Source organism: Lycium ferocissimum, chromosome 4, assembly GCF_029784015.1.
Source record: "Lycium ferocissimum isolate CSIRO_LF1 chromosome 4, AGI_CSIRO_Lferr_CH_V1, whole genome shotgun sequence".
Lineage (NCBI taxonomy): Eukaryota > Viridiplantae > Streptophyta > Magnoliopsida > Solanales > Solanaceae > Lycium > Lycium ferocissimum.
The window spans coordinates 34781256-34800589 of record NC_081345.1 but is presented as its reverse complement, the minus strand read 5'-3'; the positions used below and the strand labels follow the sequence as shown (position 1 = coordinate 34800589).

At 33.3% G+C, this 19334-nt stretch overlaps 1 protein-coding gene, 1 long non-coding RNA gene and 1 pseudogene across 3 annotated transcripts in view; 1 reads left to right on the top strand and 2 right to left on the bottom strand.

Moving 5' to 3' along the window:
* The window catches only part of LOC132052518 (CASP-like protein 4D1), a 10479-nt gene extending 4072 nt beyond the window's left edge, over window positions 1-6407 (bottom strand). Inside the window, exons 1-3 of one of the 2 annotated variants that reach the window (XM_059444092.1) lie at window positions 6178-6405; window positions 5503-5638; window positions 4324-4784 (exon numbers count right to left, since the gene is read on the bottom strand). In XM_059444092.1, the coding sequence (XP_059300075.1) occupies window positions 4545-4784; window positions 5503-5638; window positions 6178-6323 (522 nt within the window). In that variant the 5' untranslated portion in view covers window positions 6324-6405 and the 3' untranslated portion in view covers window positions 4324-4544. Of the gene's footprint in view, window positions 1-4323; window positions 4785-5502; window positions 5639-6177 lie in introns of those variants that run through there. The other variant, XM_059444093.1, reaches the window with a different exon arrangement.
* A 5747-nt stretch (window positions 6408-12154) lies between these two features.
* LOC132052517 (uncharacterized) lies at window positions 12155-13209 on the top strand. Its single transcript, XR_009413999.1, has 2 exons — window positions 12155-12547; window positions 12961-13209. It is a non-coding gene; the product is annotated as an uncharacterized LOC132052517 (long non-coding RNA).
* On the bottom strand, window positions 12845-18627 carry LOC132052516 (probable arabinose 5-phosphate isomerase; annotated as a pseudogene).
* Window positions 18628-19334: the final 707 nt, after the last annotated feature.

Sequence of the window (19334 nt, the reverse complement as noted above, 5' to 3'; positions counted from 1 at the left end):
TGAAACCCGCTTTCCACCTAATACTCAATGAATTAGGTCCTCTAATTCTAGAAGTTCTCACCATTTTCTTAATGACATACAATTAATTCCTCCCAAAAAAGAAAAGGTTTAAAAGAGGCCTAGCAAATATTGGACTGATATGAATGAACCAACAAGACTTAAGCAATCAGGTGGTGGTATTGGCTATATGGATCTTTAAATCCTTTTATTACAAATGAAATGAGGGAAAATGCATGACATGGGATAACTACTTAAGATTCTTTATTACTAAATATATAGATACTTTTCCTTTTTTACTTAACATATTTTTTTTTTTTTTTACAAAACATAACAAATCTGGAAAGATTAAAAAGTTTCAGCCCTTCCCTACTCTTCATGTACCTCTTTTTACATTCTTTTTTTCTACAGAGCAGCGCATTTTTCAGTAAACTTCCGCCGGACTAATTTACGTATCCTTAATGTTGCCGGAAATCAACTGTTTAGTGAATTCCCTGGACGGCTTCCTCGGAGTCTACACTACTTTAATCTTTCGTCAAACTTATTTTCAGGAGACATTCTGAGGATTCGTCTGACCTATCTCATGAGTTATTTCTGATCAATCTTTCCTACAATCGCTTTTCCGGCGAAATTTCGGCGAGTCTCGACCGTCTTCAGCAGCTTCAGTACCTTTGGCTTGCGTACAACAACTTGGTAGGAACTTTGGCCTCTGCAATTGCTAACTCTGATCCTCAAAGGACCGAGAACAACTCGAAACATCACAAATAAAAAATAATTAAACTACTCGAAAATTCGACGATCAGATTAGAAAATTTTACGAATTTGAAACTTTCCGTTATCTCAAATTTGATTATGGCACAATGCAAATTCAAAAGAAGAAAAATTAGGAAAATTAGTGGATCTAATGAAATTTGGTTTTTTTCAAATTTGGGAGATTCAAATTGTATTAAAGTTGTATGATAATTGTATGTTGAGTTTGTATGAAATTTGTATTTTAAGTTTTGTATGAAATATGTATTTTAAGTTTTGTATGTTGGTTTAGTTGTATTAATTTTGTATGAATATTGTATGAAGGTTGTATATAATATTCATTTGTAGTTGTATTAAATTTCCTAAAGCTTACTATGAGCTTTATACAAAATATATACAATTATATACATATTTGTACCGATTTTATACAGTTTTTATACACAACATTGTGACCCAAAAGCCTTGAGAGAGAGATATGCATTTCATACCTATTTTATACCGTTTTCATACACGAAAAATGTGAGCAAAATTCTAAGCCTCGTGCAAGATATACACATTTCATATCGACTTTATATAGTTTTCATGCACAATGTGAGCGAAATTTTAAGCCTTGAACAAAAATTTCATATATGTTTTGTCAAAAACTCTTGATATGTTTTGTAAACTGAAAAATCTTGTCAAGTTTTGTAAATATTCCTATTATGTATATATACATCATTCTCCCTTAGAATTATTGGTTCCACCCATTATCTCCAAGTAAATATATACGTTCGGTTATATTCTATTAATAAATAAATGAGAAAATTACACCGTTAGTCACTCTATTAGGTTTAGGCACATAATTAGCATAACTCTTAAAATTCTTCAAAAAGAACAATTCTTATTACATTTATGGCATACTTATGTACGGTCATTTAACCCAGTAAATTAGGGGTTCACGTTTACTTTTATTCCACAAAATTAGGAATTAACATTTATCCTCTTATTCTTTATTTTTATTCTTTTTGTCTTTCTTCTTTAACTAATAAACCATTATTCTCAATTCTCTCCTACTTTTTTTCAACTAATACAGCTCGATTATTTTCGAGATTTCACACTTCTGAATCTCCATTCTCCCATTCTTACCAAGATATTCTTTTTTTTTTCCGATTCCCTGCTACTGCTCACATCGGTTGATTGATCAAAATTTTCAGACTGAATAAAACGAAAGATCATTTGTTTCCATTCATATTTCTTTTAATTGGCTCCTATTTTTTTTCCTTTTATATTTCCTTTTATTTTGGGGAAGAGGAATTACATTGTGTTACTTTAGTTATTGTTGGTTCAAAGAGTTGTCAAAAAAAAAAAAAAGTCAAAACATATTTACGTAGGTAATAAAACTTTGAAAAGATGTTGAACAGGGAAAAAGCCGACTATCATCATATTTTTGGTATAATTTATTATGTCGGGATTATTTTTGAGGAAAAAGATTATTACATACAAATATCTATTTGTAAAATATTCATGGTATATATTTCTTATATCTAAAACATACCATGTAATTTTATGGTATAAATATAATATGACAAAACTTTGAAAAGATGTTGAAATAAAGCAAATCCATTTATCATTGTATTTCGAGTATAAATTTATGGTAAAAAATTTGTGGTATAAATTTATGGTAAAAAATTTGTGGTATAAATTTATTATGCTGAGAGTATTTTAGTGGGAAAAATTATTGCATATAAATATATATTTGTACTATATTCATGGTATAAATTTTTTATATCTGAAACATACTATGTATATTTATGATATAAATATAATATATGGCAAAGTCAGATTATCGTTATATTTTGGTAGAAATTTGTGGGATAAATATTCCTGGAATAAATATGTAATATCAAAAGTATTTTTTGTGGAAAAAAAGTCTATTAAATATAAATATTTATTTGTAGTATATATATGGACTATAGTATAATTTCTTTGTATTTGAAGCTTACCATATACATATATATATATATATATATATACATATATGTATATGGAGAGTAAATAGGAACCTAATTGCAGTTAATAACATAAAGATATTTGCTGAGCAAAAAAGTAAGGAGAGAATCACTTAGATTATTAATTGCGTGATTCACGTCCAGTTGCTTTCTTTTATCTAAGAGGACTCTGTTATGATATGTATTATTTAACTGTCATTCTGTCACTGAATGTTAATTCAGTAATTCTACTAAGACTTTGTAAATATTTTTATATTATTGTTTAGTTACATTTTTTTCCCTAAATAAATACTGAATTTGTCCATCTCAAATCTCATATTAAGAAGTATTGGGCCTCAAAAAGTTCCCAGTCCAGCAGTTAAGTACATGGGCCAATTCGCAGGAATGTCCTTCTTTTGGAATGGTCTTAATTTTTGGCCATTAAATTGGTGGTCTTTAATATTTGGCCTTCGCCTAATACTATGAGGTTTGAGGTTCAAATCCCGGCTCAGTAAAAAAAAATATAAAAAATTCAGAAGGAAACTCTGCCTGCAGGAAGAGTTTGCATTCAAAATTCTGCCTGAGGCATAGCAAAGTTAGGCCCTGTAGGGGGAGTTTGTATTCAAAATTTTGCTTGAGGCATGCAAAACTCTCTCTGCGAATCCCAACTTATGCCGTGCGAATTTTTATTTTTTGGCTGAGCGGGAGTTTGAACCCGGAACCAAGAGGCTTCTAGCGAAGGGCAAAATTTAAAGACCACTAATTTAAGGGGCAAAAATTAAAGACAAGTGGTTTTGAAGGGCAATCCGCACAAAAAAAATGATGAAGTACATGTACACCAAGGCCCAAAGGTACAGGTTCCATTAAAAATTGTGGATTGCTTTCTCAAAAGAGAGGATAATTCGCACAAATACCCTATTTCAGGGGTGGTCTTTAATTTTTGTCCCATAAATTGTTGGTCTTTACTTTTTGGCCCTTCAATTTTTAAGTGGTCGAAAATAGTTTTGAGATTTTGGGTTCGAAATCCAGCAAAGTATAAAAAAAATATCAAGGCAGAATTTCATAGTAAATTATTCCGATTCGGGCAAAAGGCCTAACTTCTGTAGAATCCCAGCAGAGTAAAACGAAAAATCGTAAGACAAAGTTTCATAGCAAACTATGCCTATTCAGGGTAAAATTATGCCTTAAGGCATAGTTTCTATATAGTAAAAGTTATGCCTTAAGGTATAACTTTACCCCTTATCCAACATAGTTCTGTAGGATAGTACAGAGGCCCAACTTTTGCCTGAATATGCATAATTTGCTATGAAATTCTGTCTTACGGTTTTTTTTTTTTTTTTTGCTTCTGCTGGAGTTCGAACGCAAATCTCTGATTTCATAGACCATCGAGTAAGGGTACTTTGGCCAATTAGTTTCATTAAATAAGAAGTAGAAGCAAAAATTAAAGACCACCTATTTGAGAGGCAAAAATTAAAGACCACTACGAAGGGCAATCCGCACAATTAATTTAAAGGGAAATACTTCCCCAATTAGCAGATTGATTCTTCTTCTTCTTCTTCTTTTTAAAAAAAAAAGAACAAAATGCCATAACTCAACAACCTCAAATAAATTAACAACAACAATAACAACAGTAGTATATTTCCATCATACTTATTGAGACAAGTACACATAATATTATTGCATCTTAAGATCAACACACACAAGGAAATCATTAAACATCTCATAAAATTAACCAACAAGACTTGAGGTTTACCCAGAGCTCGGGTTCCTTAGTTTACAAAAAGAGACTCGAGATTTATTCACTAATTATTTGTTGCGCCAAAAGTGTCTTCATTTGCGATGGAAGGAAGTGATAATGGTGAGAGCAGCCATGACAATACATCCAGCAAAAAGTGGACCAGTTGCTAAATTACCCCTATCAAAAAACTTTTGGCTCTCGGTCCTTAATTCTTCATATGCATCAATCCCAGATGATTCAATATTGTCTACAAATCCATTTAGGTAACGTTTGAGTTCATAACTGACACCATAACCCATACCAACTCCACTTGCCATGAAGCAAGTTAACGCCTGCCAATTTACATTCACAAACTTTGTAATTATCCACTCAATTCGTTGGATCATTCACTAGCTAATTAGAATAATGAACTCATGCATTTAAAAAAATTTACAAAAAGGGCTCAAAAGCTTAGTTTACGAGGTGAGAACTGTCAAGACACATAAGGAGATCAAACATCATAAATATATATAACAACTGATGTGGGACTCTGACACCCCATATATATATATATATATGCTAGCTCAGGCAGAGATTTTTACTAAGAAGATTCAAATATAAAAAAAGTCAACATACAAAGAAGCCAACTAGCCAATGGGATTCAACATCTATTACATATACCTAAATATTAAATTTTGGGCCTAACTCAACCCAAAAGTTAACTCATAAGTTGAAGATTGCTCAATAACATGAGGAGACCAAACACCCATTCATTGCCAATGTGGAGCTCTTACCATTTCTTTCTTTACTATAGTTTTCAAACTGATCTTTAATTTCTATTTTATCAACTACTTTTATTAGTTAAGTCAAACTTACTCCGTCTAATGTTAGATAGGTAGTAAAAATTCAGAGTATGATGGTTGAATTAATTAATTAGTTCATTCAGATTTGTAAACGTATTATACTCACGAGAGAGTTAAAAGAAATAATAACTTGAGAATAATTTGTTGCCTACTTAATTTAATTTGCAGTGAGTTACTTGTGTAATGAAATAGAGCTGCAGAAGCAAACCTTATCTACGTAGAAATCCAACATGCCAAGGAACCTGCCATAAATAAACTTCTCTCCTGTCATGGCATAATAAATTGCGAAAGGTAGCCGAATCAATGAGTACGCACATACAACTACTGCTGCTGCTAGTACATACCTGCATAAGATTCACATGTTAATTACAACGAGCAGTGTCTTTAATTTTACAGGATTTTTTATAAGTGATGTCGATATTTAAAAAAGTAAACTAATGAATAAATTATTATAACAACATCATATTTTAGAGAGAAATTCTAGTACACTACTACAAACTCTCCTCGAAGAGTTTTCATTTTTTTGGAACGTATCCATAAAAAAATCATTGAAAATATTAATAAATATTTCTTTTTCTATATATGCATAACAAAGAATTCAACTTCTTTACACTAATGGTATATTTTACACTATCAGTGATAACAATATATTACCGTCCCTGAAATGGGATTATGTGACCTCAAACGTATATAAAACATGTTGGCTAAGGATTTTTTTTTTTTTTTTTTTAATATTGTTAGCATATATAGGTTAACTCCCCGATAAAAATCATAGTGATAACATTTTACTTTCACTCAAGAATGTATATATGTTTGTACCAGCATAAACCCCACTCCTCAATTAATTCTGGTAATTAGAGCAAAAAGTAGAATAGAATTTCACCTGTAGGCCTTAATGTCACTGTATTTGGTTTTCTCGCCTCCACTAAGTTCGAAGCTGTTGGTAATCATGAGTGGAATCGTACCAGCTGACAACAACATAGTAAGAACTCTAAGAACAAGAAGTGCCATAGCCCTTGGTGTTTCCATTCTTGCCCTTAATTTTCTTCTGTTTTAGCTATCTTGAGAGAATAATTCTAATTTCTCGAGATACAGATATTTAGATGGCAGAGAGAGCAACGTTTTATACGTTGGACTAGAACTAAACCAGTCTTCATTATCGCGTCCAAGATTCTTGTCTGAATTCGATCGTGTTTGTGTTATGGTCAGTAGTACTAAATTGATGAAATTTCCATTATCATTTCACAATTATGTTCTTTTCTGATATGTACCATAACTATGCAATAATTATATATCAATGATTTAGGGAGATAATGCTTCTCTTTTTGGATTTGAGCAAGTCTTTTGCCTGGGAAACTTCTCTTTTGGATTTAATCGTTGCTACTTGGTAAGTCACCTTTAACTTTATGTTTGATGATTGGTGTTTATAGGATTACATATTTATTTTCCCCCCTTTTCCCTCATCAAATACATATTTAGACAAATTATATATTACAATTGATGTCTCGTGCTATGTAACTTAACAACTAAATCTCCATTTCATGCTAGCTAGTTGGGCTATGGTATATGAATTGTATTAGTTTCATTTAGTAAATCTTTCAAGACAATTTCATTGTATATGACTTGTCTATCTTTAATGTGTGCACTTGCGCCTTTTGTCCAATATAATCATTTTTAATTTTGTGTAATTTTATATGACTGCAAATTCATCTTAACATTTGCATTCTTGCAACCGTCACCTATAAATATATTGGACTTTAGAATCCGACATTCATTCTCATTGAACATCCTCACCCTTTTAGTCCAATTCCTCGAAGCATGTCAATTTAAAGAAGCTGACTGCTTTTGTGGTTGTCCAATGAATACACGTACATGAGATATATATCTATATATCTATATCTATATCTATCTATACTATATTAAAAGCATGAACTCTCTAAATTAAAAGTTAAATTACTATAATACCCTTATTACCTTAACAACTTAATTTACGAATTACGTACTTATTAGAACCAAAGAAACCCGCGCCTACAAACATCCAAGATTCGCACCCTTTCTAACAGTTACAACTGTTCAAACTACCACCTATTGACGTTAATCTTTCTGCCCTGAAGTTCTTTGGTTGTGGACCTCTCTCTATGACAAACTTTAGATGCCAAAACATACGCAGGACTTATATAGAAAATTTGACATGATAGAAAACAACACTATACTTCAATCTCAAGATAATATCTCTCTTTGGACTTTGAATCTTTTGAATCCAAATCCATCGATATTCCAGAAGAGCTTTGTTCGGTTTCTCGAGATTTCACACACCCAACTTGAGATTTTCTATTTCGATTTTGAATATTAAAAGGGACGGAGATGGTGTTATCACTTGTATTCTATTCTTTGTTTTATATCACTTCTCATGCATAAATTGGAGGTTCTGCTACAAGCTATTTTGATATTTCAGATGAAGCGACAGACTCTCTCTTTGATTCTCCTCAATGGGTGGTGTTATACTATTTATCATGTAAGTTCTCAAAATATTTTAAAAGATTATACGTGTAAAAAAAATCAGTTTTACATATCAAACAAGTAAGAACGTATTTTACTGGCTACTGATTATTCTAACTTGATGGTCAATGGGATGGGTAGTTTTGCCTACAGGAATTAATCAAATTCTGGTCATTGTTTGTTTCTTCATTTTGTGCGCCAAATGTCTTTGCCTTGCACAAGTTAATATATGTTTGTACTATTATTATCTTTCTTCTTTTCAACTTATTTTATTTTTTCCTCTAAGACATATCATCTGATTTTTTCAAATGAATACTAATGTATGAATCGTGTTGTCATGAGATATTTGGCATTATTCCTTTTAAAAAAATATTTGCACCTTTAATCAATTGATATTTAGTTTACTCAAAATAGAGTTATTGTTTGGCTTAAGTTAATCATTTCTTTGCAAAGTTTTGTGTTTGGTTAAAATGAACTTCCAAATTTTGGTGTTTGTTTGGAATTACAAGGTACAAAAAATCATTTCACTGGGTGATAAAAGTATTAATAATTTGAATAGATTTAGTAACACCATATAAAAGTTCAACATATATGAAGATGTTTTTGGGCCTTTAATAATAGTTGAAAAATATGCAAAAACAAAAATGGCATTGCTGCGTTGATAATACAAGCAAAACTAATAATATGGGACGAAATATCCATGACCGAGCATCGAAAAATGAAACAACTGAGATGAGCTTCTGAGATATAATCTATATCAATGAACTTTTTGGTGGGAAATTTGTGGTACTTTGGAGGAGATTCTTGCCAGAAAACATATAAGAACAGAGAATTTTACAACAATATGAGAGCAAGACTTGATCCAAATTACTTTGACTGCTTACTTCGCGTTGGTAACAGGAAAGATCAAATAGTAAAAGACAATTTGATACTACTTCTGAACAAATGATCGTTAAACATAATGGTGATAGTACGGCAGAGGGATAATAAGAGAAATTCATGACATACAAATGCAAATTCTTCGAGCTTTGTCTTGAATACTGTCAAGACATTGTTTTAATAATATTGATAATATTTTATAAAATAATTAATCATATGAGTGGACATACACTTGCAACGCACGTATCGAGAAACTAGTTATATTAAAAGCATGAACTCTCTAACTTGAAAGTTAAATTACGTAAATACCCTTCTCAATAACTTCACTAACTATCTTTTAGAAAAAAAAAAAAAAACTTATCTACGAAACAGTCCCAACCCAACAATCACAACGTTCGGATAGCCCACATAAGGTGTTCACACTACATTCTGGTGTAGTGTGATTAAAAAAAAACACGTCTGAATTGAAACCAACAATTCACTTACCCAAATGCCAATAATCACATAAGTACATTATCCACCGGACATTGACAAACTCCTCAATACCCTTTTTATTAATTTAAATATATTATTTAATTAAAAAAGATAACCCTACAAAGAGATGCCAACGCTTGAGACCTGTTCTGAAGAAAACTATTTCTAACTTGCTCGGTAAAAAGTTGTTCTCGATCGGTAGTCGGCAATGAGTTGCACCATTTCATTGTCTAGATTTGCGGACATACACACACACACACACCTAACAACGGTATGATGGATTTACCTTTTGTAAGAAAGTGCTTTCATTTCACTAGGTGTTCAAATTTGAATATAGTCTTTGATAGTCTGTATATCCAGCTCCATCGTGCTATCCCAATTAATTTTTAAGAGTTGTAATAGATATTGTGAGACGGTTACCTTTGGTTGGTAAAATAATATTCATGTACCAAATGTCATGACATGGTTTTACAGTCATCTTCTTTTTTCACTTTTCTTGTCACTTAAAACAGTAATTTTTTTCCTAATTTTTTCCCTTCTTGCACATGATCACTAGAATTTCGATGCTATTACCATTCGGTCTAACTAATTTTCCGACTAAATTCTCAGCGATATTTTCGACAAAATCGACTTATAAGTTTAGTTCTATTAACTTAAAAAGATGTTCTTATCTGGTGGAATTTCTTATGTCTCATGACTGGTTAGTACTTAGTAGTAATTATCAACTCTGGTGGATTTTTTTTGTTTGGGGTATTAGACTGTTTTTATGTGTTTTGAGTTTATTGGTGCTTTTTTATTTAAAAGAGAAGGGAAGTTTCTGCCAATTGAATCACTTCCTCGGTTTTTCTGCATTTGGCTTCCGCCTTCTATTTTTTGTTGTGCTTCTCTTATGATCTTCAACTGTTTGATTATTTAGAATAGAAAAGTTCTTCAATATTATTAATTGCTATTTGCAGACACAACGAACAAAGATATGACAGATATATTTTTATACTGGGTATATTCAAAACTGAAGTTGATTTTCTGTATATTCACTCGTGCTACTATAATTGGCCTCTTGGAATGCTAACTGTACTCCCTCCGTTCATTTTTAGTTGTTCTCTATATTAAAAGTAGATGTTCAATTTTACGTGTTCAATTTGAAAAATCATGAAATAATTTATCATTCCATACATGTTTCATCCCTATTATTAATTATTGGATTGAAAACTTTAATGAATTGTTAGTGATTGCAGGGGCAGCTTAAGCACAAGCCCGCTAAGGCCTTTGCCTTAGGCCCCCCAATCATGAAGGCCTCATTTTCCATTGGGATTGATTTTTTTTTTAAAAAAAAAATAAGCATTTTAAATGAAAAATTACAATACTTTTAAAAGAATATTAGATTGTTTTAATTATGATTCCAATGGTTGAGTATTATCTTTTATGAAATAAATTGTGTTCTGGGTACAACAAAACGGTTTTTAGAGATGTTGTCTTGTGAAAATGTATTTATATTTTGTACTATTTTGACAAGTGACTTACATTTTTACTTTTTGGCTACCTTTCAGCTTTTTTACCATAGTAAAAACTGTATCACATAATTTCAGTTGTTCTGTGCAAACTCAAGAAGAAAAGAGAGCCGCGAGAATTTCTTACTCCCTATGTCAAAAACAAGAATAGAACCAACCAAGAACTACGTACATTGAAATTATTTTTTCTTCATATTTTCAAGTAGCAAGCATTCGAAGTAACGAAAAATTGTTAATAGAGGACAAATTAATGATGGATTTTATCACATCATTATATTAATATGGGATGATTTTGCAGAAAATGACGGTGCAATTTTTAAAGAATGAAAGATGATAAACTAACCATTGGCTTTTATGATGTTAGAGCCACAAGTTACAAGGTATTACGTCGACAATGTTATATAATTATATACTCCCTCTGTCCCAATTTATGTGTCACACTTCCCTTTTTTAGTCTATCCTAAAAAGAATGTCACCTTTTTATATTTAGAAATAATTTAACTTTATGAAATAATTTAAAGCCACTCAAATATCTAAGGCTTGTTTAGGACCACAAATTTCAAAGTCTTCCTTTCTTTCTTAAACTATGTGTCAAGTCAAACGGTACCACATAAATTGGGACGAAGGGAATATCATATTTTATGGACTGATATCCAATCATCTTGACCTAAACAAATATAACAATTCACTTTACGACGACCCATATTGGTCACTCAAAGAAACTTGTACTTTATTTTGTTATGTAAACTTATTTACTCTATTTTAATAATATTGATATTATTTTATAAAACCATATATAATATGACTCGACATACACATGCGACGCACGTGTCGAGAAACTAGTATATATATATATATATACACCCACACAGAGTATTCTTTTTGTTATTTTTATTCATTCATTTCTTGTATGTAACATGTTGTCACTTATGAATCCTTCTTAATGTCACTTTCTATTTGTTGTTTTGTTCTAGAAATGCATCATCACAAGTAAATTTACGAAATTTCGACGTTTTATGCTCTAAATGCTGTCAAATCCGACTAGGCTATATCAAGAAGCAACACAAAAGGCTTGAAGACTTGTGAAACTTGTTAAGCAATTTAACTACTGATGATTCCACAACATTCCATTCTATACTTGGTTGTGAATTTGCCTTTCCCTTTCCCTTTCCGTATTTGTCTTTGATAAGAGATGGTCACCATCAGGGGCGAGGTTGATGGAGACAAAGAGGTCCCCTTCCCACACAAGGTAAACTCACCATCTCAAACAAAAAGAAAAATAGAGAAAGAAGAGTGGAAACAATTCTGGGCCAACCCTTAGGGACTAATAGTAGCCTTCGGTACTCGGAGATAATGTGGCCGTCTCTCTATCCCTCTCTATTTAAATAGCATGATTAGTTCACATGGCGGAGAGTCAAACTTGTGACCTAAATCACAAATCCCTCAAGCTTTGCCATTTGAGCTAAGCCCTGAGGGTAAACAGCCAATGCTATCCCAATATGTAATTGTACTTCAATGCAGGAATCGTGAGAATTTTCACCAATAGGATTTAAATTATTAAAAATGATAAAACAAAGTGGTACAAGTAACCCGGACATTAAAGTACATACATAAATTTTCAACCTCCTTTATCCTTGCTATAAAAAATTTCCTAATGTCAAGTATAGACACACACTAACACTTTTTCATAAATGTAATTTTACCTATATACACAATGTATATTTTTCAAGGGGTCCTTGTTGCAAGGTAAATCTGTCCTGTTCCAACTCTTTATTTCAGCTTTCCTGTTTTTAGAAGAATAATTAAAGCTCAGCATCCAGTTTTTCTCCTCTGCCAACCCCACCTAGAACTTTTCTGTTTTCTCCGCTTTGAGAGTGATGAGGACCTGAAGGTGTCAAAAGGAACAACAACTTTAGGTACGACGATAATGAAACTTTAAACTTCTATGGGGAACAATAGAGGGTTAGCTGTTGCTTAAGTGACAAACTTTAGTTACCTCACTAGAGCTAGCTGGTCTCAACCTGCTAGCATTGCCAGTCCTAAGCCCCGATAAAGGATGAGGGTTGCGGAAAACTAGTCGCTTTACGATGAATTAGCCGATCCTAACTTGTTTGAACTGACGCATAGGTGTTATGTTTTTAGTCTGTGAAAAAACTCAAGAAATTTCAATGTGTTTTTGGGTTCTTCCACTAGGCCTAACAGTACATGTAATAACATGACCAGTGTTACATTAAGCAAATCCTCTGCTTAATAAGCGTGAAAAAGAAACCAAAAATGTGCGACGAATAAATGACTCAACTAATGAGGGAGAAAGAGTGTGACATTGGCATAACTTCACAAGCTTGCTGAGACCAGTCCGTGTAATGTAACGATACCAATCAAGACATTGTCATGATCAATGACTGGCAAGAATTGAACTGGAGATGGTGGAGACTCCATTTTCTGCATTGCTTCTACTGCCATTGCATCAGGACCAATTGTCCTTGGTTTCCTGTAACACCAAACAAGTTGTAAAAATGACTTACCCAACAAGATCACAAACATAAATAGTACTACAGTTTTTTCCACAAAAAGGCAATTACTTATCTCGTAGTGTTTCCTATAAGAAAATTTTAAAATGGTATGTCTTCCTTCCCAATAATATTAGATAAACTAGTACTCCAATTATGATAACCTCAAGGGAAAATCTCCATCTTTAATGCTTGAGATGGCAATCCTAAGAAGACTCCAATGCTAAGATCGGCCAGAATAGTTGTCTAATAAACTAACAGTATTTATGTGACCATAGAACTTTTCTCAACATTGTACCAGATCAACGTTGGACAAAGAATAATATGATGGTGAGATGATGAAAGGGAACTGAATTTATAGGAATATATATTCTCAGGGGAAAGACTTGATTATTGCCAACAGTTTGTTGTTTCTTAGGTAATGAAAGGACATTTTTGTAGTCAACCTTCTTGACAGTCCCAGTTCCTTTTCGAGTCAATTATCCATGAATTTATTCAACATGAAAAGGATGAGAAGATTATGCAATATGATAAACTATTACCACTAGTGACGGGCAGAGAAAATCTGATCAACAATGGGCTTTAAGGGCAGAACCAAAACGCAACTCATTGCACTTGTGTGGCAAGTCAAAAGACCCCATCAGACTTTGATAGCACAAACAAGACAGCACTAACTCGTAGAGCAAAAAAACAAAAAAAACAAAAAAAAAAAAATTAATATCACAAAAGTGCGTATTCATCTGAAGGAAGTCGGAAACAGACCTAAAAACCTCAGTAAATATCTAATGTTAATTTAACCATGCTCACAATGCTGATCTATAAAATCATCTTAGTACTTCATAAGAAAATATGAAGTACCAGGACAAGTAACAATTACTCATGTTTGAGGCGGATAGAAGTTAAATCAGATAGGGTGTGTGATACATGCAGGATCATGCTCAAGTAAAAGAATCTTTGTTCAAAATACGGAAAAGGGTCAGATTTACCCTTGTACTCTCACAAATAAGCTAGATTTGCTCTTCGTTATACTTTTCAAAATATTGGCCCTTGTCATCCTACTTTAGGGCCATATTTGCCCTTGTACTTAAAAAAAGCCATATTTACCCCTACTCCGTTAAATCCCCATGTCCCACCTTAATTTTCCTACGTGGCATATTTTTTTCCAAATTAAGTCTGACCACCGTTTTAATTATTTTAACCCGCCCACCCGACCCACCAACCAAAATAAAACCAAATTCCCCACATTATCACCAACCAAAATAAACCCGATCAACGAGGTCATCGTACTCCTTCTGCAGAGTATCACCAGCCCACAGTACACCTCAACCCACATTTTCCTCTGTCCTTCCATTCCGATAAACCTCAAATTTTCCAACTCCTTTCTACAATAAACTCTTTTCTCTACTCCTACTTTCCTTTTACGGCCATCAGAAATGGGCACATTCATTCTTTGGCTTCTGGCACATTCCTACCTGTTGCTTTTCTTGCCACGATTTTTTTCTCCCTTCTCTTTTTCCAGTTGATGATTTGCATTCTATTTCTTCCTTATTTCCCATCAAAACCCCTGATTTTTTTTATCACCTGGGCAACTTTTTTCAACTTGAGAGATATCAATCAATGCTGTATCATCAATTACTTCAATCTTTAGTGAACACCACACAGACCCATCATCTTTGGACCCTACCAAATTCTCTTCAATATTGAGGTAAACTTATGAACCTATAACGAATTGATTGCTGTCAGGTACTTAGTGGAATCACATTGACAAACGAACTGCAAAGCTCAAGTATCATAGCAAGGAGCTACATAGTGCAGAAGAAACCAAGTATCCAAGCCATTCACAGCGTACAAGCGGGGAGTTGGGTTTATTTTGGTTGGTAGGTCGGCTTTAATTGGGTGGGCGGGTTAAAATAATTAAAATGGTGATCAGATTTCATTAGGGAAACAAATATGCCATGTAGGCTCCACGTACGAAAATTAAGGGGGGACATGGGGATTTTGATGGAGTAGGGGTAAATATGGCTTTTTTTGAGAGTACAAGGGAAAATGTAGCCCTAAAGATGGATGACAAGGGAAAATATGTTGAAAAGAAGGGCAAACATAGCTTATTTGTGAGAGTACAAGGGCAAATCTGACCCTATTCCGTTCAAAATAAAGCAATGACTCCATGTTGAGAATTTCAACTTCCTGTGCTTTTTAACTGAGGGAAGGAAACAGACTGAGGGAAGGAAACAGAGTTCAGTAGAGTCGCTCCTGCTCTGCTGCTCTAAAACTGCAACCTACTACAAACTTCTAAATTCGTAAAAGAACCAAACTTGGCAATTTTTATGCCTACTTTGCCCACTAGAACCACATATTTTGACGGAATCAAGGCCTCAACTGCTACTAACATGTACAAGCATGGTTATTCACATGGGGCACACTGGAGGCAGTTGTCGCCAGTGTCCTTAAAGCTGAGAGTCCTTGAAATATCAGTTATTTCTCTTTCATTTCTAATGTTTGTGATCTAAAGTTTTTCAAATAGTATAATAACAAACTTTGACCAATCCTATAATAGTCCGGAGAACCTTTAGGAAAAAGACTTGAGCTTCTCATGAGAAGAAAATGCTACTGATTGTTTTGTAAAAAGAGAATGATGCTAGTATCATAAGTTTACCCCTAAGGAATACAGCACCTGCCCCTATACATTTACTCAAACCACAAAGTTAAAAATCTTTCCAAACAATTCGTGTTAGCGAGAGTCCTAATACCAACAGTATTCACGAACCATGATAGTTAATCACATTTGACATTTCAACGATGGCAGTACATGCATTGCTAGGGAAAAGTTTCCAGCCAAGACTCGAGAAGACAAGAATAATAAAACGAAAAATTAACAAGAAAATTTATTCTTTTAAATGTCATAAAAAATTAACAAGAAATAAACAAGAAAAATATACATATTTTTTTCCCCTTTCTGTCATTGGGTGCCTCCTTCTGGAACTTATTCTCTTTCTCTCTCTCTTCTTTTCCTCTTTTCCGTGGGCAGGTTTTTAGTGGAACTGACATACCAATGGAATACATGTTCGATAGATACATAAGCCAGAAGTTACCTGTTGCACATATCTCCTACCATAAGCTTGAAGATCCCTTCCCCACTAGCTTTCAATGTCCGACGTAAATCACCATCAGTGAATGTGCCTAGTAGATGAAACCCATCATCAATAACAAGGAGGCACCCGCATCCTTTACTGGTCAGCTCTACTAGTTGATCCATAATAAGATCTTGTTCCCTGCATATTGGAAGCTCTTCTTTCTTCTTCATCACATCTCTCACCTGCAAAGCGATCTGTCAATCAACCAAACGTTTACCTCCCAACTACAAAATAACTACGATGATAAGCTCGGGCCTAACAAGTCCTTAAGCAATCGAATTCAGCAGTATAAGTTCTCAATTTACCCAATGAGTTGTAGTTTCTACAAGTCAAGATTCAACTTTGACTTATCAAGATGCGCACTTTTGATCCAATTCTTAGCAGATCGCTGAAAGGTAACAATAAGCTAGCCTATTAATACACCTTCTTTATCCAATCATCTCAAGGGAAAGCAAGTGGATTTAGGCATCTTTTCAAGAATTGATGCAGAATTGTTGGTATTTATCAGAGCAAACAAGCAAGACGCTAGAATACAAGAAGTCCGAGAAACTTGTATTACCCATTATCCAACATGTTTAGCTTCAACTAATTGCAATTGTGCATAACTGCCTAGGTTGCTTTAGCATGTAACTAAGCTCAAGCATTAAGACTCGATAGCTTCTAAACAACAGTCAACCAATACTTGTACTTAATACAACAACAGTTACTACTATTACTCCTCAATCCCCAACCACTACAGATCAGAAATATGAATCTCTATATCCACGTTCCTTAGAAAAGATACTCAAAATTCTGTCTTCTAAGACAAATTAAAGGTTTTCTAAAACTAGAGGTACCAAGACACATTATAGAAAACAGAATCTTCATTACGAAGCTCCTTTTCAAGGCACCCCAACAAGGGACAAACGTAAGGGGTGGAACAAGCTTGAACATACCTCCTGTTCATAGCATTCTTATGCAAGTTGAACACACCAACGAACTTACCCACTAAGACAAGAGACAATGCCATCAAGATACTCAGTTTTAAACATTAACTAGCCCAGATTTTGCTGAGCATTCTTGGAAATCAAAATAATGGCCCGTTTAGACATCCAATTTTTTTTTTTTGCTTTTTTTGCAAAAAACTGTTTGTTACACATTGTGGCCAATTTGTCACTCCAACTTAAAGTTGAGATTTTTAAGTTTGAAAACTGGTTGTAACCACTTTTTCAAGTAAACATATTTTTTCCCTCGCAAACCTTCAACAAATTTTCTAGTGAAATGCATGTCCAAACACAACTTCATGTCCAAATACCCCTTTTCAACTTAACTTCAAATGCTACTTTTTGTTCAAATATGACCAAATTCATGTCCAAATGCCTATTAAATCTATCCCACATTTCACATTTTCACAAACAAACATCAAAAAGGAAGACATAGTATTTATATCAATCACCTCAAAGATCAAGCTTTTCCCGATCCTCCCAGCAGGATGATTCGCCGCATACTCTCCTCTGCTCAAATTCCTTGCCCCATCAAAGCAATCGCCACGGTATCCCCAAAAACCATCTGAATTGCAGTAGATGTAACAGGTGCCAAATCAAAAGGACACAATTCTCTCTCAAGAGGCAAATGCACATTCATATCACACAAACCAATCAAAGAATTCACCTTTACAGAAGTCACACAAATCAAATACACCCCTTTAGCCTTAGCACAGGGTACAAGCCTTAACAATTCTTCTGTATTTCCACTCTTACTAAACATAACCAAAATATCATTAAAACCCAAGATTCCTATATCTCCATGTAGGGCATCCACAGGGGATAAAAACCCAGATTTTATTCCAAGAGAAATGAGGGTTTGTGAGATTTTTTGTGCCACAAAGCCTGATTTACCTACACCTGTGAAAAAGATTGTGCCTTTGGAATTAAGGAGTGTTTGGGTGAATGTTAGAGTTTGAGAAAGATCAAGATTTTGAAAGAAATGATTGAGGTAATTTTGTTGGGATTTGAAGAGGTTAAGGAGATGAGTTGAGTCTATTATTGATTCTTGATTTTGGGATTGGAGAGTGCATTGGTTTAATGATGTTTGTGGAAGAGACCCCATTTTTGAGGTTTTTTATGTAAGTTGTTTTTCTATGTTATCTTGTTCTATATTTTGGAGGTTTTTGTGTTCCATGTGGGAAATTAGCAGAGAAGTATGGGTTGTTTTCTGTTATGCATTAGCGCGGGGAAGAGAGGCTGGTAATGAACTTCCATCATTCAATGCTTTGCTTTCTTGGAAAAGAAATACACTAGGATGTCCACATTGTAAAATTGAAACATTGGGACATTGTCATGTGCTTCTGGTTTAAAAAAATTGAGATCAAAACAACAGAGGTGACATATTTTGGTGATTAACTTATCTAGTATTAGGCGGTTGAGATCATGTATAAAAAGCTTGCCCAAAATTTGAGTCGAAAGTGTAATGTAAACACTTTATCAGGTGTGGTGTTCAATTAAAATTTGTCGTAGTTTGAATGTCTAAATAAATTTTATTAACAAATTTAAGAGGTTGTCTATGTATTTTGCCATTTATATGAGTGGAAATAGAGGTGCTCACGGTTTGATTACAAACCAGATTCAAACCGAAAATCGAATAAAATTGATTAAATAAACCGATAGTTGTTTGGATTTGATTTTGGTTAATTTTGAAAAAACGATAATATTTGATTTGGTTTAGTTTGTTTCTGTTAAACACAACGAAAGAAAAAGCCGAATCAAACCAACAAATTATATACAAAAAATTTATAATAATATATACACAATATATTAATCTTTATAATAATTTTAAATCAATAAGACATTTTGCTCTTCCATTAAGGATTCATAATCCACTATTATGTACCTTAACTTTGATTAATATGTTTTCATGCTTTGGGAGTGACAAAGGTTGAGTTACAAAAAAATACTCCATCCATCCGCTTTACTTATCGTCCTTACTAAAAATAGATAGTTCAAAATAGTTTTAATGTTAGAAAATCAAGATACAATTAATATAAATTAGCTTTCATAT